Here is a 23,870-nt window from a genome sequence, read left to right as displayed (position 1 = left end):
GTGAATCAGCTTGCTCAGTCAGCTGCACAACCCTGTCTGCTGCTCTGTCAGGCTGCCTATTTATCTGCCGACCTTCAGTATGTGATCATGGCTGGAATTTTATTTCGTCTCCTCTTCTTTTTCTTTTACTCAAGGTGTCACTATAAGTCATATCAAGTTGGATTAAGAGCAGTGTTTGAAGTCTACAAACACAAATTTATATGGATAATATGACAAGCACGACACCTATACAGTATGAGTGAATGTCCAGATGTGGGTGTGTATGAAGTACACACTAAACTTTGCTGCGTTGAAATAACACTAAAAGAGTCGGCTGAATCTTTTCGGACCAGAAAGAAATCAAGAGTTAGTCAAATTTAACCATTTAAAAGAGGTAAGAGTAAAACAAGGACAAATGTATTACACAACTAAACAAGGAAACACGTCGACTCTCTTACAGTATGTCAATAAGCAGTGTCACTTTAGTCGTGCACATTATGCAGCGTGGTTACTGGTTTCTAATGCCTTGTTTTTACAGTGTTTGTTGATTTAGATTTTAATGCTAGCTCCTGGCTACATTTTAATGTATTCTTAACTTTTTGTGTTTCAGAGCAGGTGCAATACTAATTCTTTAGGGAAGGTGCAACATTCATCTATTTTTACTCTGTTATTTGTATTATGTGTCATTTGTAAGCCATTTGTTGTCTCTGTTGTGCTGTGTGTTATTCAGCATCTGTTGCAGCACATTTACCCAGGAAAAGTTTACCTCTGGGGACAATAAAGTATATATGATCGACTGACTGATATAAAACACCCACACCAATTGGTCCCAAACAGTGCTGGTGTTAAATCCACTTGTTTAGTGATACTTAGTGCTACTTTAAACACAAATTTAACTGTGTAGATGTGTACAATTGTCTAGTATAACATTTAATAAAATAAAAAAAACACTCATGTGCAAAACAAAGGGAAACACATCCCCCTTAGAACAACTGGCTCTATTCCTCTCCCCATGACAGCAGATTTGTTTGCCTCATCTCTGAGTGTATTGATTCATAATAACCACTTTAAGTTGCCTTCAGATGTGTTCAAATGACACATTATATGAGGATCACAAAAACCTTAAACAAACAGGGTTTTCCTCTCGAGACGTGATCCCACCTTTTTGAAGAGGGCTTTTAATCTGCATAGTTTGCAGTTCTTAACCTTCATCATCCTTTCTTTCCTGCCATTCTCCTCTCCAATATTCCCCTGCTCTCCCTCCAGGCCCAGCCAGGGGCTCCACACTCCTCCATGGAGCTCAGGGTCAGCCATAGGATCATCTGGTGGATTCATGGCCATCACAGCTGTCTGGTTGTACTCTGCCAACCTGTTCAGCAGAAGTTTCACTATCAGAGGTTGAGTGTCCGCGAGGTCTGACCTCTCGTATGGGTCAGAGGTGATGTTGAACAGCCAAACTGACTTCCCCAACTCCCTGCGCCCTTTCTCGAGTTTCTTCCACCGTTCTGGACCAACAGGAAGAGCCTGTGGTGGTATCCAGTCCCCGTCACCTACATTTCCTGTCAATAGCTTCCAGTCCCCAGCCCTTATCGCAGACCTCACGGCTGTGTCCCAGATCCCAAACCCATTGAGCACCAATGCTTTTTCATAAGGCTCTCCAGGCTTCCTGGAGATTGGGTCAATGTTGAAAAGAATTTCAGTTCGAGGACAGGGGAGCCCCTCACTGATGGTGCGCCACACATTGTGACCATCAAGGCCATGGTTGGACTGCAGGGCCCCGGCCAGTCCGAGTAATGTGGGATACCAGTCAGAAACATGGATCATCTCCTGGCTGATCACACCCTTCTTCTTTAGGAGGGGACTATGGACAAAGCCCACAGCACGGATGCCTCCTTCCCAGTAGGTCCCTTTGCCACCTCTCAGTGGCCAATTACTGCCTCCAGAGAGCGGCTGCCCACCATTATCCGATGAGTAAATCACTACTGAGTTTTCATAAAACCCACTGGTCTTCAGTTGCTGGACTACTTCTCCAACACCGCTGTCCAGACAACTCAGCATGGCTGCATAGTGGCGTCTGAGTCGGTTTCCCTGGGAGTCATAAAGGTGCAGAAAATGATTGGGTACCTGTAAAGGTGTATGAGCAGCCTGAAGGGACAGGTAGAGGAAGAGGGGCTTACTGGGGTCATGTCTCCTCAGTATCTGCTTCACTCTGGTGGGACAGAGGGAACACATTGTAAGGTTTTTCAAAGTTTGTCTCTCTCAATATACAGTATGTTTCTGATTTTAAACTATGGTGCATAACCATTAAACGTAAACATATGACATGATTCACACAATTCTCTCTGGTTTTCAGTGTAGTGGTGTTTAGGTATTATGGGAGATGAAATCAGGTTGTATTGGACTGAAAATACAAAGAACTGTACACAAGTTTAATAAAACTTTAATAGTTTAATAAATTCTATGAATTCTACCGCTCAAATAACCAAGTCATTCAGAATTTTGGTGGGATAATCTTTCTTGTCTCCGCCTAGCCCTTTGCTGCTGCTGTATACACTGTGAGTGCTCCCTTAGTCAGGTCTGAATAATGGTATCACCAACCTTTAAAGTTTACACACTGTAACTTTAATGTATGCCTCCATGCCTCACCTCTCTATGTAAAGCAGCGTGGAGTAGTTCCCAGTCATCTCCCAGGCAGGCCTGTCTCCGTCATGCAAGTCAAATCCACAGGCTTCCTCTCCATCGCAGCTCCGATAGGAGAAGTGGTCTCCACTGCCAGTGAGCGTGCCCAGGAAACTCTGAAAGCCACGTCCTGTGGGAAGGCAGCTTGGCCTGCAGAAGCCCAGGTGCCATTTACCCACCATGTGTGTGGCGTATCCAGTCTCAAGCAGACGCTCCGGCAGGGTGGCAATGTGTGGGGGCAGGCAGAGGGGCTGACGTGGTCGGATGATTGAATGCTGGAGTCCAGTGTGAATTTGGTAGCTGCCTCAATAGTGAGGGAGAGTGAGAAAAAGAAGAAGAAGCAGTGTCTTGGTGAGATCTATATATTAACATGGAAATGGGAAATTCAACAGATGGTTTAGGAAACATCGCACATGAATAATCTCTAACATCAATATTTGAGGCCAAAATGCTCAGTGATTAAATTAAAATTAAAATAACAATAATTATTAATAATAATAATAATAATAATAATAATAATAATAATAATAATAATAATAATAAAAAAGTTGTGATAAGGAGGTCTTATTTTATTTTTAGCCCTTTTTACTGCAAAGTTGAAAACTGTACTTATCAGGTCAGGGCATCTGCAGTTGGATGGTTATTTACAGACGCAAATAGGTCTGTTAGTGTGTTTTACTGTGGATTTGCACTTTAAAATAGATGCTTATTTTAGCTTTGACATTGTTATTGCTATAATGATGTGAGACAGTCAGCACGTTCCCAATGAGGACATGAAGCGCAGCCAGAAAAGTTGAAATCCATATAATTTCTGCTTTTGTCTGAGAATCTGATCTCAATCAAAACAGGGTAGGAAGGAAGGAAAATAGTTTCTTCTTTGTGCCTTTGAAAATAACTCATACTCTACAGTAAAAAACAAAAGAAACAAAATTACATTAAATTAAAACTGATGGGTCAGGATAATGATGTACAGTATTGAGGAGGAAAGTACTCACCGCCCTGTCATGAGTTGACTGCGAGAAGGTGAACAGATTGGCTGGACATAATAATTTTCAAGTTTCACTCCCGCTGCTGCGAGTTGGTCCAGCACAGGAGTGTGGATATCTGAGCCATGGTAGCCAATGTCTCCATAACCCTGGTCGTCCACCATGATAAAGATAAGGTGAGGAGGCCCGGGACCATTCACATCTTCTGTGTCATTTGATGCTTCACCCAGGCAGCCGAGCAAGGTCACACAGGCGACCTGGAAAAGCAATGAGCACATTCCTCCACTCATCTCTGTCATCAGTCAGAAGCGAGTATCTTAACCTGACTTGGTCTGGACTGTATTTTATGTCCTGTTTGGTCAATAAATCTGAAGCCAGATCACCAAAGCAAAAAAAAAAAGCGCAGATCTTTGTGACCAAGAAGCTCATTGTAAAGTCTCATCTGTCCATAAGGTTTGAGTTGTCTGGGGCTTATTATTGGTTTTGTGAGATGTGCCAGCTGCTGTGGTGGGTGGAGAAAAACTTAGATGGAAAAGAAGCTGGTAGTGTGAATGTGTGTGTGAGTGTGTTTCATTTGCCCTGATCTTCCCAGCCATTGAAAGAGGCCCCTCGGAGTACGGAGGAATGTAGCATGGTACTGTAAGAGGGGAGCTTCACATACACAGTATTCTTCTTCTTGCAGCTCTTCTTGTAAGGACTCTGCATTAACATTAATTTGGACAGCTTTGCCAAAGCCTTGACCTCAACAACTGTCACCTGTTCAAGACTAAACATCTGTGGACAGTTGGAGAATGTAATGCATAAAAGAAACACCAATACACTAATAAAACATTGGCCGCTTACTTTTGGAGCGATGGTGATTTTCCAAGCCTTTCAGTGGTTCAACTCAACCATATAATAAATAAAAAAACACAATAAAATAATGTTTATCTTCCCTTGTAACTTTTACCTGTGAGACGAATTCAAAAGCAAAACAACAGCTGACAATACAAATGATATTGGCAGGGATGAAAAGAGATACAGGTGCATCAGTCAAATTAGCAAATCATATCAATCATATTCCATCAGCAGAGACAATCGGTAAAACCACAGAGAAATAAAATAGCTAAAGAGCAGCGCATGTAGTGAAGTTATATGCTTTTGTATTGAAAGTCTATATAGATAATATAGAATAAAAGCACTTAATTGTCATTGCAGTCAGATCAACAGAATTATGAAAACTACACCTGAACACAGTGCTCATTAAAAGGTAGCAAGTAAATACAAAACCTCACAGCTGGTGGTAAACATACAATTTATAATTCAACACTGAGTGATTCAACACTCATCCAACAATTCAAAAAACTTCTAAAAAGTATAAAAACTACTTGTCCAAAGAATAAAAAAGAGAGGAATATTGTATACATGTGCACTGCCATCTTTCCCCTCGCTGCAAAAACAGCAACCTGTGTGCACTGTATTGCTGCTAATCGTTCTGGGAGCCACTCCTATAAAAGTATTTTTATGACCACTAAAGCTTTATCCCACTTTGATCTCCCAAACTGCATAATTCAGACTATACTCTAAATCCCTAATGAAAATCAAATAATAATCCCTGTGATCTGTCTTTTGTAGCTTGATAACGCTCAATTAATAGAGCCACCTGGTGACAATTACCGCCCGTGTATTGAAACCAATCTGGAGTGTGGAGCAGCATCCGGTGTTGTGATGAGACTGTATCGACCGCAAGGCTCTTATCCCTCACCTCGCTGCCATTTTCTTCCCATAATGCTGAGAGAAAATCAATGCTTCAGATACAAGTCCATTTCTTACACCGTAGAAGGAAAGTCATGTTGCCTCGCCCTGTGGGAAATTTCACAGGGTTTTTTTTGCCCGAAGAGTAAGAGTGAAGCACATGCCGGGGAGATTGAGATCTATAGTTGGAAGTGAGGGTGAGGTAAGAATGAGGCTAAAAAAGAGGGGAGGGCTGATAATATAATTGGTGGCAAATGTGGGCCGCTTGAAAATGAACATAAAACTAAAAGGACGGGTAAAGGTGCAGGGGGACAAGAAGGGATAATAGTGAGACAGAGCAATAACATGCACATGGGAAACGTGTCCCTGTCTGAGAGAAAGGACAACATAAACAAAGTGGCATAAAAGGAGCAGTCACTTTGTCCTGCTGTGTATGTGTGTCTGGGTCTCCGGGTGCAGCCATCAACGTGCCTCTGGGAAACGCAGAGCGACATGAACTCCATTTTACTGCAGAGTGGGAGGAAGAGGGGGAGGCTGTAAAATGGAAAGTGACAAATGACTTCTTGAAAACAAGCGGGGGTAAGGAATTATGGTCTTCTATTATCAAAAACTCTGTGTTCCTTTGTTTTCTTTACCCTCCAGGAGATTTACATCCATAAGACTTCATATTTTTGTTGATTCAAATTCCAAAAAATCGTGGATTTCCGCTCACACTTTTCTGTCTTTTCTGAGTGATGACCACTGTGGATCAGAACACCCCCATGTAATGATTGCAGCTACAGTATAATTGCTGTTAAAGACCATGGAAGGTCAATAGTTTTGTACCATAGTGGTGGAGCACAAACCAAAAGTAAAAATCATCAATTGAAAAACACTTTCTTACCATGAAACACATGGAAACGCAGAAAATGTGGAGAACAGACATACATAATCAGAGATTGATGAATACAGATGTATTGCAAGTGAAAGTGTGATTAAAATGTATATATATATATATATATATATATATGATTAAGGATTCATGAATGAGAACAAAATCTGTGCCCCGAGTGGTTAGGGATTAAGTCAGAAAGAACTGATATAGCGTATAATTCAGACCCACAATTATTTAATTAATAAAAGAAAAATATAAAGCAAGAAAAAAACTACAAAAAGACTACAAACATTATTGTATGTGCAGCCATAAAGGAGCTCAATATTCTCAAGGCACACAGTTCACTGTTCACTGTATGATCAGCTACTACTTTTCCTCAAAAGCAACAAAGTGGAAATGCAACTTACAGCCCAAGTGTGTATCTGTGCAATAAATTGTGTGTGATTGTGTGTGTGTGAAAAGGCAGTGGTGCAGAGAAGAAGAGAGGGTGTGATTTATTCATGAGGAAAAATAAGTGACTCACTCGATCTGGAGCCACTTTGTTGAGCTATAGAGGTAGAGTGTGTGCGCGTATATTTAGGACCTTTTCTGGCATGAACACTGACCTTGTCAGGACAAGTAGTCCTGGAGACCCATGGAGTCCAAAACCTGGTCCTAATATAGCAAAACGCCATTTCTGAGCGCGAGTTCAGTGCTAAGATTTGAGGTTAAGGTTAGGCTTTGACTGTTTAGGGTGAAAGTTAGGGATAAGGCCTTGGGCAGGCTGGAAGTCAAGGCAAGTCTTAAAATAGATAGAAATATGAGAATGTGTGTGTGTGTGTGTGTGTGTGTGTGTGTGTGTGTGTGTGTGTGTGTGTGTGTGTGTGTGTGTGACGATAAAAAAATCAGTAGACATACAAAACATGCAATCCAGCTTCATAAATATTCATTGTTATTAATATTGAAATATAACTTGTCTTTAAATTTTCCACGATACACTGAAACACTACTGTAAACACACCAGCACACACACGCACACACACTCAATAGATCAATTCCAAGTCAGTAGTCAGCCACTCAATCCACCCCATGTTCTCCTGACCTGACTCACTGATAGATAAACAAGACAAGGCTGGGCGGTGGGAGGTGAAGGCGGCGGGGGGGGGGGGGGGGGGGGGGTTAGGGGATCACTCAGTGTCATCGCATCAAACAAACCATCCACACAGAAGACGCAGTTGGCTTTATGTCAAAGCAAACTCTGGATAAACTTTTCCTCTGCATCATCCTCCTCTACTTTAGGAGCGTTCAGTCCTATTAGACATTTCCCCAGAGAAGAAGAGAAGAGTGAGTGCTGACTTTGACTCAGAAGTGTACGGGATTACACAAGCTCAGTCTCTATAACTCACTGTGTGTGTGTGTGGGTTTACGGCCAGTGAAGAGTGCCACCATGAGGACTAAAGAAATAATGCATGCAAATCAATAGCATGTAGATTTACTTTCCATCCATGTAATAGAGATGGTGATTATTATGATTAGTACAACACAGGAAGAAATACAAGAGTAACTGCAACAATGTGTGTGTATGTTGGCTAAGATTTTAGTTTCAATTTTCTGTATTTATACGTCATTTTTCTCGAGTTTATGACCACTCCAAGTGTTTTCCACTACAGTTTTGCTATTCACACCCATTTGACGAGACACATCTATTGTATATGCAGCGCTCTTCACACATGTGTCACACCCTGTGTCACCCAGGGACACATCGGCACATAGACTAGAGGAGTTGGGGGTCAAAGCCTCAACCTTCCAGTTGGAAGATGGCCTGCTCGACACTGCTGCACAGTCACAGTTTAAGAGCAAACTGTCAAATAGCTTTAAACTGATAAAAAGAAGAAAGAAGCACAGGGTTTAAGTTTTACATGTAAAGATGACTAAGCAGCTGTCTTAAAAATCAACGAGGCAAACTTAGGAGTAACTACGACTAAACCTGTCCTGTCCCTGGTAAATAGATCTGCGATAAATGTAGCTCAAGCTGTGATTTGTGTCTGTAGTGTAGTTTGCTTTTCTTTATTGAAAATTATGAGGAGTAATTTGTTGCTTCATTTGAGTTTGGCAGCTTGAGGAACTATCTCCCGTTCGTATTTCTGTATTAATGCATTCAGCATCATGATTCTATGTGAATGTCAGCCTTGTCAGTTGCGCCAACACTTTGGTCCAAACTGAAATATCTCAGAATCGATTGCCGATAGCTGCTCTTCTGTAGGCAGACCTTCATTCGGTGAGCCCAAGGATGAATTTTCATGAGTATTGATTCGCATACTGAATCACATACCTGTTCTGTTCTGTTCTTTTTTCCATATTTGTTTTCAATGACGTCTTTACAATGACTATTTATTCTGCAGTGACATTTAGTTTGTTATGTAATTCTTATAACTGCACAATCCTTCAACTTACTGTAAAACTGATGATCTTTCACTCTCAGCTACATTTTTTTTGTAGTTGGCAGATATGAGTATGTGTCTTTGTGAATAACTTCAGAAGTTAAAAACAGATTTTGCTGAGTGTGTTTGCATTTTATCACCCAAGAAAGTAGCTATTAGATTCTGGTGGTGATACACATGTGATTTGTGGTATTTTAACATTATTGAGACTACAGACTCACTGTTCTAATGGTCAGTGGGCTGTTTAAAGATAATCAATTCCAGAAAAAAAGGTGTATTAGCAGTATTAGTTTCTCAAATACCTCAAAGAGTCAGATTTTTACCCCCGACAGTGGATATAAATGTTTTACTCTCTTATTCACCTTTGTATTACTGATAACTGATTACAGGATGAACACAGAAATATTTGTCATACTCTTGAATACCGCGAGTTAAACACTGATTAAACTGGAAGGATCATGTTTTGACACAGCACAGAAGAACAAAAAGCTTTACCTGGTCTGAACCATTGTTTGTTTGCGTGTGTGTGTGTGTGTGTGTGTGTGTGTGTGTGTGTGTGTGTGTGTGTGTGACTCACCAGTGACAGCACACAGCGGTTACCAGGGGCCACCTGGTGTCACGATGTCACCTCTCTGTCGCGAGGAAGATGACACAGGACTCATCTACCGGGACTGTGGGAGTCCTGGGAGACATGCAGCACAGTCTGTCACAAACTGGGGTCAGACTTTGGACGAGCAGGACACAAGCTGGTGGCAGAGAACACAAGTCTGTCAGGATGAAGGAAAGATTCAAGCAGTAGAGTTAGAATAATAAGCTTTTTGCAAATGCCCAGATTGCCATAAAGGCAAAGAGATCAGAGTCGATGTCTTTGTGGAAATCATAAATGTCGACCTACACATGTAGTTTGTATTATGAAACAGGGAGGGAACCATATATTAATATTGTATCAAATTGAGGAATCAAATGCAAGCTAGCACTTTGAAACTATACAATGACATATATAATATCAGAATTATTCATCTCCATGAATGGAAAAATAGCTTTTTAACTTGACATTTAAAAACTGTGAGATGCTCAAAGGTCACACAAAATGGATGGATGAATGGACTTAAAGGGACACTGTGTAGTATTTATGGGTTTATATGACCCAAAATCCACTCTTTTATACATATTATGTGCTCCTGCATTGTCTATTTGCTGTATAATGGTTTTGTATAATTTTCGTAGTGTTTCAAAAAGTCATGTAAAATAACATGGTCGCGGGCCACGGTTGCATAGCCACTGTTAGCAGCGAGACGCCGTGTTTCTACGGGAGCCTGTAAGGACAAACGCGAGAGAACAAATCAAGCGTCTCTTTACTTGTAGCGGAAGTCCCGCCTCCACTCTCTCCGCTTCGTCTGCTACGGCCGCGGTAGCTCCGCCCTCTCCCTCACCTCACGAACCTCATCTGCTGACACGGAGAAAGACGACGAGGACGACATTTGACCGGCTGAGGATACCGTAGCGCTCAGGGAAGGGAGGGGGTGAGCAGAGGAGCAGTTCGTTGTTGTACATTTCAGCCTCTCCTCTAGATGGCACTATGAACTACTTACTTCACCTTTAAAATAATCGATATTTTCTATATATCGCATGTGTTGCATAGAAAACAACATTTAAGATTTGTTTTTCATTTAGTCTTAAAAAACACCCACAATTATATTCCAGCTTAGAAAATGCTCTCACATAAATTCCACAAATCTCTGTCTCTACATGTATTAATTATGCACTGTTTGCACTTTGTACACAACGTTTTCTAAAAGCTCACTTTATATCATGTTTCTCTGTAAGACAGTCTCATTTTCACCTCATTTGAGCAGCGGAGGCAGAGCTGGCAGTGGCTGTTTGGCAATGACGGCCGAGTTGGCACTTTGACAGATGCCTCAGTTAAAGGGCACTTGGTCTGTGCCTGCTGCTTCTCTACAGTCCTGTCTGTCAAAGAGGAACGGCAAACTGGCCAACAGAAAAGTCATTAAAGTGTTTCACGGAGAAAAGAGGAGGACATTTGAGATGTGAAAGAGAGAGTGCTGCCTGTTGCTTTCCCAATTTCCAGAATAAAAGCAAGAAATTAGAAGCAATTTTGTTGCCATGGAACAACACAAAGCATATAGAGTTCCAGCCATGCTTCTGCATATGGATTCTGACCTTTTTTACTTGGCTTGATTGACAGCCAATATTCTCCTGGACAGAGCGACTTAGCAGACGTCATGCTGACTTCACACAGTCCTGCCACAGCTCTCTGCAGCGCAGCGTCTCTGTCCAGTTTGACAGGGAAACGATCAGTGACAGCAAAGGGCACAGTGTGATTGTTTCCAGGTATCAGATTTATTGTTTTTCTCTTCTCAGATTTCTCACTGTTTTACAGATTGAATTTGTCATAAGCCACAGGGTATTTTCACATCTCAGTGTTAGATTTTGGAGCCAATCCCACCTGATTTTGGGTGAGAGTTCACACTGAATAGGTCACAATTCTATCACAGCTAACCCTAATCCTAACCCCACAGAGATGTCCACGATCAAGTTCACACCTACAGACAATTTAGAGTCTCCAATGAGCCTTATCCCACTCTGATGTCTGAGAAAAGCCACATGGATAGATTTTCATTTGAAATTAAACAGAAGAATCAAGCCACAAAAAAGGAATGTGGTCAGTGTCTTAATTTAACCCTAAATTGAAAGCCATGGCGCATCCTGGGTTAAATCAATACACTAGTTTCCATGTTACACCTGGATCAAATTTAGAATAAACAAAATACACAAACTACACAAATGTTTCAACTAATAACCTTGGTGAAACATTGAACACAGATACTTTATCATTTTAACATAATTGATCATAAATGTAAAATGATTTTATTTATTTTAAACCACAAATAAGAAATAATTCCTATAACTATTGAGCTACGTTTTCTAATGAAACAGCTCCACAGGACAAAACCTGCATACTTTTCACCACTAGAGGGAGGAGTTGACACAACTGATATGCAACTACCAGTTTAATGACATGAAGCCATTAACTCACTCTCCCTGTGTGACTGCAAACTTGACACAAGGTGGATCAGTGTCATGTGTGCGGTTGAGCATTTTCTTAATATGTCGTTCCGTTAGATCTAACACCGTCTCCAGGAAGAGAGGGGGTCATGTTTTTTTTCTCAGAGTCTGACCCGACTTGTCTTGGTTACTATCCTGAGATGTGGAGACAGCTGCAGAGCAAAGCTGCCAAAGTGAGTGGCTATCATTGGTAACCTCCTGCAGCATTGATAATAGCAGCAAGGGGATCATACAGCCTCTACCAACATGTTCAAAGGCCCATCAGTGGCCCAAAGGAAAGTACTGGAAATTGAGCCAAAGTGCACTGAAGATTGTGGTTGTCAGATAGTTTTAGGCTTCATTTATTTTTTCAGTGACTTTAAAGACTCAGCTTTAAGCTCTGTGACTTATGTCTTACATTATGAGCACACTTGGTCGGTGGCAAGTCAGTGTTACACTCCAGCAGTGACGTTTCACTTCAGAAGAGAGAAAGGTGAACACTTTGGAGATTAAATGTGCCTAAAATGTTTTCAAAATCCATTAAACTGACACACTATCCAGACTGAATGTTCATATACATTCATATAAATTCACTGCGTGCAATTTTAAGCCATGACAGCAGCACGGCTCTTGGGATGTGGTGAAGACCTTAATGACCGTCCTATCATCTAGAGCAATCATTAGGATTGGACAAACTCATGCCAAAGTAATGACTAATAAAATACAACTAATCTTACAACATGCTGAAAGAAGATGGTGGATTGCTGCCTCCACATAGGGGTTTGGTCTGAATGTCAGCATATGTACAGTCTGACTGTGGCAGCTTCCAAAAAGGTAAATGGATAGTATATCAGCCTATAAAGAGAGATTATCATGTATGCAAAGTTGGTTTCAAGTTGTTATAGTTAGTTTGTCTGTTTGTCAGCAGGATTATGCAAAGGATTACTGAACCGACTGCTTGAAACTGAAAACGTGGTGGAAAGGTGCAGCATGGTTTAAGGAAGAAGCCATTAGATATTGGCGCAGATGCAATAGAGGGAGTGGATACAGGAAGTTGTTTTTTCCACTTCCTGAACATTGTGAGATGGGTCATTTTTCAACATTTATAGCATTTATAAAGAAAAACGCAGAGATCATTATGGAAAAATTATCCAATATTTCATAAGAATGATATGAACAGGTAAAAGATTTCAGTGTTTACATCAAGGCACAGTATGAAGTCAAAGAGCATTTTCTAGTTTTTCAGTGCTGGTTGTTGGCCTGTTACAGGATGAAAATAAAAAAAAATAAAAAATACTAGACAAGTTACTGCTACATTTTATGTTTCGTGTCATCCCTACGCAATCAAGTGTGGGTACTCTAACCCTTCTGATGTTGCCATAAAACTGTAACTGTCCATCCAGAGCTTGCATAATCATTCATTCTTAAAGATCTATGAAGACAGCCAAGTATGTCTCCAAGTCCATAGAAGCTTGACATTGAGAAGCCTTGAAAACAGTTGAAGACTCACCAGCACAAAAAAAACAGTCAACTCATTGTCTACGACGTCATGTACATCAGACGATATTTGATCTAGACTGCAGTCCCAGCCTTGAAGGTGTGGTGGTGACCCTACTTAAGGTCACTAATGACACCAGAGTCAGTGTGAACGCACTGTGAAACCACATACGAACAATGATATTTGGGTGATCTGAATGTTAACTTCCCTTGGTCTGCAGAAGAGCAGGCAAAGCAGCAGCGGCGATGGTGGTGGTGTCCTATTTTTGGAGGAGCTATCAGCAGCCCAGTGGCATAGGTCTGAGTGACAGGACAAGTGTTTGGTTGGACCCTCCCCTCACTCGTTTGGGGCAGACATTCCTCAGTGTAAGCAGACACAGACCCTGTGCCATCATATTTCTCCCTCTTTCTCCCCCTAGGTCCCCTTGGCTGTGATAGTTGGCCCACTCTTGGCATGGGTGGGTGTACAGACTTGTGTGTGTGTGCGCGCATGTGGGTGTGTTCAGGTGTGAGCGTTGGCCTTGGAGCTGGACTCGGAGAAAGAAGTCAGCAACCGGACAGTGTGGCAGGCAAAGAGCAGGTCCGAGCTCAGTGAGGGGGCCCTGACCGCTAACCATGGGGCCAAAGCACTAAAGGGCCCCCATAGAGATATATAAAACAAGAAATAGGAACGGAACATAAGCAAGAAGGAGAAGAAAATACAAAAAGACAAAAACAACAAAAGACTGAAGGACAATGGTTGCAGAGGAAGTGATAATTTCATTATCTGGTGGAGCACCATGGGGGTTTCGTCTCCAGGGAGGAGTGGAACATCAGAAACCGCTCCAGGTGGCTAAGGTAAGACAAGACACTGAGGAGCTGTCAAATCATGGTCAAAGTCTGGAAAGTGGACGATTTAACAGTCCTGCTGAAGAGAAGTGAAACATCAGCTGAGATAATAGAGGTTGAAGGAGCTGTGAACACAGTTGAAATGGAATATTGGCTGCCATGCTGGTTGGTCCCGGGCCTGAACATGAGTCATCATCTTGTTTGAGAACAATCTTCATGCAGAAGCACGTCGATGATTGATTGGGTGAACTTTAAACTTTAGGCTTGAACTTGGAATGCGGAGCAACCCTGCTGCATTTCTGCTAATTGTTGCTGCTTATCCAATTAAATTGGATAAAGCTAAAACTAATATAAAGTAGAGTGACAGGAAATGTAGCCTGTCAAATTACATTGTGATGCTTACTACTTGATTTTTATGTTGCTATCCTTTCATCAGTTAAATGTGTACATTGTAGGTGTCTATAATGCAAAGGGGCTTAAGTGGACACTTCACACCATTCACCCGATGCCAGTGATCTGATTTGTGCTACTGAACTAGAATGTTTTCACCTCTGCAAGAATCTCAGATAACTGCAGCCGTGCGCACTCATGTTTAAGGTGACAAATTACCTGAGATTTACACAAAAATCACTGGGTGAATCTGGTGTGACTTTTGCACATTTGTGAGCATTCATTTTCTTGAATTCACTGTAAGGAAATAGAGAAAGAAATTCAGAGAACTATTCATATGGAGCTCATTTTACTCCCCTATAAGCAGGAACAATGGTACACATGAAAAATATATTTTCTGAATTCATATTGCTATTTTTGCTGTTTGATTCTAGTCAGTTCCGTCAGCACCATCATGACATGACCTGAAAAGAATCATTCATTTACAGTCACTACCTTGAACTCATGAAAATGTGTGAACTATCATATTCCTGATATGATAGTTCAGATCTCAGCATAGTGGCAAACATATTGTGCACACATGCATATGCATACCCACACACACTTGCAGTAATTGTTGACTGGGCAGTACTTTTCAAGGTAGCTATATTTGGTTGAGAAGCTGCAGGTCACGGGGTCAGCAGAGGTGTGCGTTTCAGCTCCTCTCTCAAAAATTAACCTCATTCACTATTTTTGCCTGGACGCTATAATCAGTTGCTGCTTAGAGAAGTAGATATCTTTTTATTGTGGTTTTCCATGTAGTTCATACTATTTATTCTTCAGCCTACAGTTGAGAGGGAGAAAACTGTTAGATTTAGTCAATTTATTCAGTGCTGATAGTTTCTCTTTTTCAGAACAAATATGTTCTCTTTTCTATTCCTCGCTTGTTTTTCTGATGTTGCCTCACTGCCTCCTTCCCACTGCTGCTTAAATCTTAATGTGTTGTTTTACTAGACAGAGTTTGTAATAGTTGTCCAAGGGAAGGATATGTGCAATGGATCAAAAACCAATAGATATTTTTAATTAGAATCCTGGACATAGGTGAATCTTGATATGCAAATTGTGTTTTATTCATTAGAAAGAAATTGAATGTGCTATCAATCATCTTTTGAGACAATCACCATCACAATACTTTGTTATGTTAAAATGTTAACGCTACATTGAGTGGACTTGGAATGCATTGGTATGTACACAAGCGAGCCACAGGACACCAAATCACCTTGACGGTGGTGCACAGCTGTTTCTGTCTGACAATCCAAAACAGTGTGCTCCTTCACCCCTCATAGCAGAAAGGCATAATCGTGTCAGGTCGCATACTATATTGTCCATAACAGGTGGAGCACTGCACCACTTCACAGAAAGAGCCAGTGTGTCAGTCCCTATGTGTGTTTATTTATACAAGTTTATGTGTATTTTTGTGTCAGTGTATGTGGTGTATGTCTGGATATGCAAGCATGTAAGACTATTATTACAGTTATGGCTTTTAACCACAAGGCGACTGACTGAATGAAGAGCTGATATGCACGCAAAGGCCACTTTGAAAGGCTTAGCTAAATGGGGAATTAGGACTTCATTACAGGCCTGTCAGAATAGCTGGAAATAAATGAAATTAGGCTACTGCTAAGGAATAATTCCTTATCTCTGGAATCTTACACAAAATATTCAGTCTATACACGGCCAAATGTCATCTTAGAGTGCAATTAACAATGCAGTCTTTGTTTTCAACTTTCCAAAGGTCTGCTTTGAATTTTTTACAGGACATGTTGACATGACTAACAGACCTTAGGGGAATCTGGGTGCAGGCACAACACCATGCTTCTGACAGAACTCTGGCACAAAATAGCAAAGCACCAAATGAAGATGGCTGCTGGCTGACATTCTTCTGCTAAAGTGTGCACGAGTGCCTCACTTCAACGGCAAAGTGTGGCATACGTCCACAGCAAGATCAAGCTGTCAGGACAGAATCTGCTCCACCATTCATTGTCACAAGGCTCAGTTGTTTTTTGTTGTTGTTGTTTTTTTTAATCCCAGCAGCAGAAACAGCAGCCAAACATGCGGTTCTCAAGCATATCAAGCATTATCAGTCAAGTAGACTTCAGACTTGAACTCGGTGTAGCTCTGAAATCTGACATAATAGACATATCCAATTCGATCTGACTTGCAAGATTTGCAAGTAATGAATATCCAACTCTTAAAATGTGAAAAATTATCAAATCTAAAAAGTATTTTCAGAAAGACATGCAAACTCTTCAAGGCCTCGAGTCATGATACGAAACTTAAGTCTTCAAGAGCTTGAGAGTTGTTTTTCAATTTGTTCAAAATAGAACACAACCAATCAATGACATCAATATATTTGCTTATTTATACAGCCCATCACATTCACCGTATTCAGAGTATTTTTGTTGCTGTGCAAAATGTTGCCTTCCTTTGCTTTATTCAGGTGCGTAAACGCAGCAAGGCGTGCAGAGCTGGATTGCAGGAGGGTGACGAGCTGGTGTCCATCAATGAACAGCCATGTGAAACACTGTCCCATGCCCAGGCTATGAACCTAATTGATGGATCAACTGGAATATTACACATACGGGTCAAAAGGTAACAAAAGAATCACACCGACTCATTAATGCTGATCCATCGAGAAAAACAAATTTCATCACAGACCTATATCCCCATTCAGCCCCATCATTTTGATGACCCTCTATTTATTTGTTTGTTTGCAGAGCACCTGTAGGTTTTCAGTCTGTGGTGCTTGTGACCCGCGCCCCATCTCCCCGTATAGACAAAGAGTACCGTGCAGCTTTGCGTGCCATGTCACCCAACCAACCCCATCATGCACCTGTCCGTGAGATCCACTGTAGCCGCTCTTCCCTGACCAGTGGTTTGACATCTCCACCTGGCAGTGAGGCCTACTATGGTGAAACTGACAGTGATGCAGATGTGGCAGGCTACGAGAGGCAGCGCCGGCAGAAACGCCGCAGTCCCAGTAACTCCACCCCTGGGAAACCGACAGGGAGAGCCTCTCCTGAGGGTGGGGAGACATCGGAGATGAGTGGCTATGACAGCGCTCCAGATGCACAAGTCTACCCTCCTTTGTTGGATAAACGAGGGGGAGATGGAAATGAAGGAGGGGGCCTACCAGGGGTGGCAAGGAGGGAAGTGATTTATCAGCCTCCTGGTCCAGGAATGTGGTCCTCCCAGACATCCACTGAGACCTCCTCCATTATCTCCTCAGCAGATGACCAGGGACCGCGGGATGCAGGGCAAGAGGAGGACAGTGGCTTTCTGGAACCAGCCAACGTGCCTCTGGTTTCTCCTGAGAGAGCAAAGGAGGCACTGTTGCTGGGCTCCCGCAACCAGCTTGTACCCATGGTGGGTCCTGTAAATAAACCCATTGACGAGGAGCTTACAACAACCTACATGGAAAAGGCCAAGCAAGCCAGTAAGTTCCGTCACGGAATGATTATCTCAAAGTCATGAGCTTCAACATGAGATGTTCACATGTACATATAGTTTCTGATAAATGTCACACTGGTTCCGGAGTCACAAAACTTTGCCATATATGTATAGACACACACACAATGGTAATACATTTCATGGCACTTTGAAGAATGTGTATTTAATATTTTTGCTTTGCTTTGCTTTATGTACATATTTAATTACATCTAAATATACTGTAGTTATTTCCTCTTTTCAATTTGGCAAATAACTGTTTTGTTAGCGAGCCCCACCCTTAATGGCTTGCTCAGGTATTAAACTATCTATCTGAATTGCACATATACAAATATAACATTATGCATTTAAGGCATTTTGGATAATAAACATTTCCTTATTTAATAATACATTTTTAAAAAGCCACTTGTTTCTCAAGACCAACTTAAACAAACTACCAAACATGTATACATTTTCTTAGGTAGTCCAGTGTGAGATGGTGTCAGCTTGAGCTAAGCCTGTTGAGTATGGTCAGTATAGTTTACTATATTTACCTTCAGTTACATGTTTAAAAACCCAAGCCATCAATCTGGGAGCACTGAAAAACATCTACAGCTGCTTTTAGGTATCAAATAGCAAAGCAGGGATACTCTCATTTTCCCTGACCTTCTCTCCCTCTCTGCTCTCTCCAACTGTTCTGTTGCTCTTTTTTGTTTGCTATTCATTTAATCAAATGCTTATGAAGAACTGTATGGTTTGTTTTGTAGCATTCAATAGAAAAAGACTTGTCTGTCATCATAAAGCCAATATGTGTTATGTTTCTGAAACATGCAACATAGAAATGTGCTTCAACTGAGCTAAAACACAACAATGTAAAAAGAGCCATTGCATAGAATCAGATATCAGAATTAAAGGAAAGCTATGTCTTTTACCTTATTAGCCACATAATTGGGCTGGGTTATTTGAAGTTGACAGGATGCTTTCAGAACTTATATTTTCTTTCATAAATCCCTCTTACTATTACTTCACACAGGTTTGAATATTCCTACTTTGGAACCCTGTCATGGACAAATTAAGAACTCTTTTCACATGGTGGTGCATTTTTGTGAACTGACTTAGATTGTCTATGATAATGTTACAGGATAATAGCAGTCATTTTAAGTTCTCTCTCCAATAACCTACAACAAGCACATTTCAACTAGCTTGCAAATATTTTCTTTTCAGTTAGATGTCAGAGTACATGCTAATAATATGCAAATGAAGGCTGATGGTTTTCCTAGAATTTTCCTTGAAGCATAAGTTAAAAAATGCCTGTTTAAAACATGGTGATCAGGACACTCACATGCTCACACATGAGCCAATTCTTGGTTTGAATGTAAAATATGTGGATTCAGACTTCTCCGACTTTATGTAATACTACTATGTAAATTAACCAATGACTTTCATACCCTGCAGAACTGAACCGTGGAGATACACTACAAGATAAAAATGTAAAGGAAGCCAAAAGCAAGTGTCGAACAATTGCATCCCTGCTGACTGATGCTCCTAACCCTCACTCCAAGGGTGTGCTGATGTTCAAGAAGAGGCGGCAGCGCTCCAAGAAATATACCCTCACCAGCTTTGGTAGTGTGGATGAGGACAGATGTAGAGACTCACAAGAGGAAGAAGATGGGTTATTACCCGGCAGTGAATCAGAGTTTGATGAAGATGGCTTCTCATCAGCTCCTGACCCAACTTGGGATAGCGATTACTTGGATATGTTGGAGAAGAGGGCAACTGCAGGCACTGAAGGTCGTATGGATGGGGCAGAGGATGCTCCAAGTCCAGGGTTGAGTGATACAACAGGCAAGGGTGCTCAATTGTTTGAGCAACAGAGAAGGAGAGCAGCTGAGCATGCAAAGAAGATGAAGGCTGCACAGCCTCAGACTACCCCACAAGTTCAAGAACAGGCTCAAATGTTTCATCCAGAGATACAACCACAGATGCAATCACACCTCCAGCCTCAGCACATGATGCCAACTGGGCCTACAACCACACAGCGAGAATTCTTCCAGTCTCCTGGTCAAGTTTCTTTTGGTGCCCTTGGGCCATCTAATGGAGACCTAGCATACTCTACAGTTACAACTAGCATGGTGATGTCATCTCTACCTGTGACACCCAAACCCGCCGCTGCTTCAGTGACTATTTTGACCAGTCCCTCACCACCAGCTGAAACACCACTACCAGCCAGTAATGTTCTCAACAGAACAGCACGTCCCTTCACTCCTGGCTTCATCAGCATTCGAGCTGCGACTGCCCCTGTAACTTTCCGACCACCAGTCACAAAGACAAGCCAGCGTCCAACCTCAGCAGCTGTTCTGTCCCCACCATTCTCCACTGTTTCTGGACTGGCCCCCAGTCCTTCATTAATGATCTCCCCATCATTCTCTGTACCTCATGGTCCCTTGGCTCAGCCACCAGAAGCTCAAGTCTCTTTCCATCATCCCGCCATCTCTACATCTGTAGAGACAATGCAGGCAGCACCACCTATAACTACTGTTCATCAGGCTTCATTTGCAACTATGCCCCCAGGGTTTATGCATTCAATACCACAAGAACCACATGTAGGATTGTATCCAACCCCTTTCCCCCCTGTATCTCAAATTCCAAGTTCAGCTGAACCAATTGCTGCGATAAATCCACTACAAGTGCCAGTTGCTCAGCCACCTCCACCTCAGTTTACCATGGCACCTGTAGCTCAAGTATCAGGGGTAACCCCACCAGAAGCTGTAGTTCCAACCCCTGTGCTTGGTCCATCAGGTCGCTCAGGAATATTACATGATTCTCGACGGCGTAGTGGTAAAGTCAAACCTTTGTTCAGTGTTCCAGAAGTCAAAAAGCACTCCCCGAATCCAGACCTATTGTCTATGGTGCAGAACCTGGATGACAGGTCCACCCGATACAAATATGGCCAACCGCCCAATGAAGCCAATTATGATGCAAATGAGGAAGGCAGGAGTGGTGAGGTTGGAATGGGAAAGGTTCCTCCTCCAGTGGCCCCCAAACCTCGGGTTATGCAAGAAGCTCCACAGTTTCTTCAAGCTGGGGGTAAAGGGGCAGAGCTGTTTGCCCGTAGGCAGAATCGTATGGGTATGTATATAGTAGATGCCCCACCTGAGGCATCTTACCGCCAGGAAGTGACCTTGCACGATTCATCTCAGTCATTTGACTCTTCCCTAAGTCCTACCCTTCCCTCCAACTTTAAATACTCCCCGAATGTCCGTGCCCCTCCTCCCATTGGGTACAACCCACTCCTTGGCCCTTCTCTGCCTAAAGGGCCTCAGAAGGATAAAAGTAAACCAAACAGTGGGAGTAGAGGAGGCACACAAAGAGAAGGAATCCAAGCTCTGGATTTCATGAGAAGGCAGCCCTACCAGCTAAACTCTGCCATGTTCAACTATGGGGGTAGTGTTGCAAATATATCAGCAATGCCCTCTTACCAGGGCCAGAGGCAGCAGCAGGGTGATTACTCAACAACTATGGTTGGAAGTTCATTGATCTTACCGAAACAAGTCCCTCTCAAAACAGCCCGTGTCTATGAGATCAAGCGATTCTCCACACCCACACCTATGTCTGCTCCCAAGCTGGCTCCCAAAGTCATTGCACCTCGCTCAGCTACAACCCTTGGAGAACGTTTGGCTCACTCTGGCATGACCTCCCCACCACTTGCTCCTTTTGCTCAAAACCCAGTTCCTTTCTCACCACCAGGTCCATTCACTGCCACAATCCCAGCCATACCTGCATGGAAACCAGCTGGACCTCCTAGCCTCCCAAGATTCTCTGCCACCTCTGTTCCAAACCCTGTGCCACCTGCAGTCCCCACTCCTTACACTCCAGTATCCTACACCACTGGGCTCCAATCAGCCAAGCAGTTTCAGAGTGCTCCTGAGCTCAGTATCTTTTCCTCTTTGCCTTCACTCAAGTCTAATCCAATCAAGGCACCCAAACCACATTTTGTTGCCACCAAGGCAGGTGTCCAGCCCTGTGTCTGGAGGCCAGGCGCAATGTGAAGTGCAGCAGTCAATCACTATCAGCCTTGGAAATCGTAATTCATTACTAATTTGCAGCAGACATGATTTTGTCAATTACTGTCAAAAATTAACCCAAATTCAACCTTGGTCATTGGTTAATTCATCAGACTTTTCTCCATCACCTGGGTCAAACAAACCTGGCACATATCCATTGTTCCATTTTGTAAAATTAATAATTAATACATTTTTGGTTTGGGTGAGTATAGTAGCTGTAAAAAAGGAACAATTTATCTGATGATGAAATTACATAACTAATTACTAAATTAATATACAAATGTTATTCTTATAAATTCAGCTTTAAACAAAAGGTTTTGGAATGTGCTTGAACTTCATTGTAATAATTCATAAATATCAAGAATATTGCTTATCTCATTTATTTTGCTACAAACACAATGTGCTGTCTAGTTCACACTATGCCTGTCCTGGGAGGTTTGTGTAAGGCTACTGGAGATCTTTCTACTATTTAAGCAGAATCACTGTCCAAACAGAGCCTGTACTGAATTTTTCTTTGAAACTTGAAGTATCTAAATTTGAATCACTGGATTAAACCACTGAACATGTATGTGGTCGTGTGTGGACATGTGGAGGTGGATAAGGTTTTTTTTTTCTCTCTGAACATGTATCATTCTCACACAAGTTACTCAGTATTGTCCCACTAAATGACATGCACAATATAATGTTCTCTATCCACTAACTGTACTGTTATCAAGATGAAGCCCATGATGACAGTCTCTGGGGTATATATTATGCACAGAAGACATACATTTATATAGATATATATATATATTGTATCAGATCTCTGTGGAACTATACTCTTTGCAAAATGTAAGGGTAAGGGTTAGGGTTAGGTTGTGCCAAATACCGCTGCTCACTATAACGAGACAGAAATGCTATCTTTTTAGCATGGGTCACATTCACCAAGTTCCCATGCTGACACTGAATGACTACTTGTCACTGGATATCAACGATTTCAAATGCCACTTAGGCAAACCAGAGTTTCTTTAATATCAGTGTGATCTTTGCAGATATGTAAATTCGTTCACGTTTATTATTAAACAAATAACACAGATGGAGAACAGTGTATTTTGTTTTAATTGTGATTACATGTGGAGGGGTGTAGGGGGAAGTTGATGAACTGAGTGGCATCAGCAATTGTAAAATGGTTCATGGCATGACAGTGGCTGTGGAGGTGGGTTTTAGGTATGATTGGTTAAATGGGATAAATGGGATCTTAGATAGGATATTTAACATCACATCCCACTTGTCGGATACAATCATAATCAGATGTAGTAATTCTGAGACTTATGATTGATATGCACAGCCAGAAGAAGTTAAAGGATGACGGCCAAGAAAGGATGGCATCAGAGGTTTAATGGAAGAGCTAGATGAAAGAATGAAACTGAAGTTTATCTGAAATCTTTCCACTAATGATGGAAAAAATAATGGATGAACATATTAGTTATATATACCTTGGCACACTAGGTATGTTTTAATGGAAACAAGTAAGAAAAAAGTTTTCAATTTTAGTGGATTATTATTATTTTCTTCTTTTTTTTTACAGTTTTTGAAATATAACTTGTCTTACAGCTTCTTGTTTTCGTACAGTATTATGACTATGAAAAATTTAGTATAGCTACGCTGAGGTGTAAAATATGATGCATATTTCTAACTGTAGATGGATTGAAGTGTGAACATGTCTATGTATTATTATTGCTGAGCAGACATTTATACTGGATAGGGGATGAAATTTTTAGAAGAATAAAATTAGATTTGAAGGCTGTACACTTGTCTGACTTTACACTGCCTCCTGTTGTCCATTGTGTGATACTGCACGTTGTACAGTACATGCATGTATTAAATGATAATTTTAATAAATAAGCAG

At 41.6% G+C, this 23,870-nt stretch overlaps 2 protein-coding genes across 2 annotated transcripts; one reads left to right on the top strand and one right to left on the bottom strand.

The window, feature by feature from the left end:
• Positions 1 to 966: 966 nt before the first annotated feature.
• LOC310934374 (arylsulfatase I) lies at positions 967 to 3,714 on the bottom strand. The gene is made up of 3 exons (XM_083898084.1): positions 3,654 to 3,714; positions 2,626 to 2,958; positions 967 to 2,188 (listed from the first exon to the last, which is right to left on the bottom strand). Exons 1-3 carry the CDS (start codon positions 3,662 to 3,664, stop codon positions 1,102 to 1,104), a joined length of 1,431 nt encoding a protein of 476 aa, XP_083754210.1. The 5' UTR covers positions 3,665 to 3,714; the 3' UTR covers positions 967 to 1,101.
• Positions 3,715 to 13,665: 9,951 nt separating this feature from the next.
• synpo2la (synaptopodin 2-like a) lies at positions 13,666 to 23,870 on the top strand. The gene is made up of 4 exons (XM_083897684.1): positions 13,666 to 14,072; positions 16,933 to 17,084; positions 17,210 to 17,928; positions 19,374 to 23,870. The coding sequence occupies exons 1-4, from the start codon at positions 13,971 to 13,973 to the stop codon at positions 21,965 to 21,967; spliced, it is 3,567 nt and encodes a 1,188-aa protein (XP_083753810.1). The 5' UTR covers positions 13,666 to 13,970; the 3' UTR covers positions 21,968 to 23,870.

Source organism: Microchirus variegatus, assembly GCF_963457635.1.
Source record: "Microchirus variegatus genome assembly, chromosome: 11".
NCBI classification, from domain to species: Eukaryota; Metazoa; Chordata; class Actinopteri; order Pleuronectiformes; family Soleidae; genus Microchirus; species Microchirus variegatus.
The sequence above is the reverse complement of the archived record's forward strand: the minus strand, read 5'-3'. Positions and strand labels throughout refer to the sequence as shown.

Coding starts and splice junctions, on each gene's coding strand:
- LOC310934374 (XM_083898084.1), bottom strand. Junction 2,189..2,625: donor ACGCTGCTTTACATAGAGAG/GTGAGGCATGGA, acceptor CTGTCCCACCAG/AGTGAAGCAGATACTGAGGA.
- synpo2la (XM_083897684.1), top strand. CDS start 13,971: ATGGTTGCAGAGGAAGTGATAATTTCATTATCTGGTGGAGCACCATGG. Junction 17,085..17,209: donor TTACACATACGGGTCAAAAG/GTAACAAAAGAA, acceptor GTTTGTTTGCAG/AGCACCTGTAGGTTTTCAGT. Junction 17,929..19,373: donor GGAAAAGGCCAAGCAAGCCA/GTAAGTTCCGTC, acceptor CATACCCTGCAG/AACTGAACCGTGGAGATACA.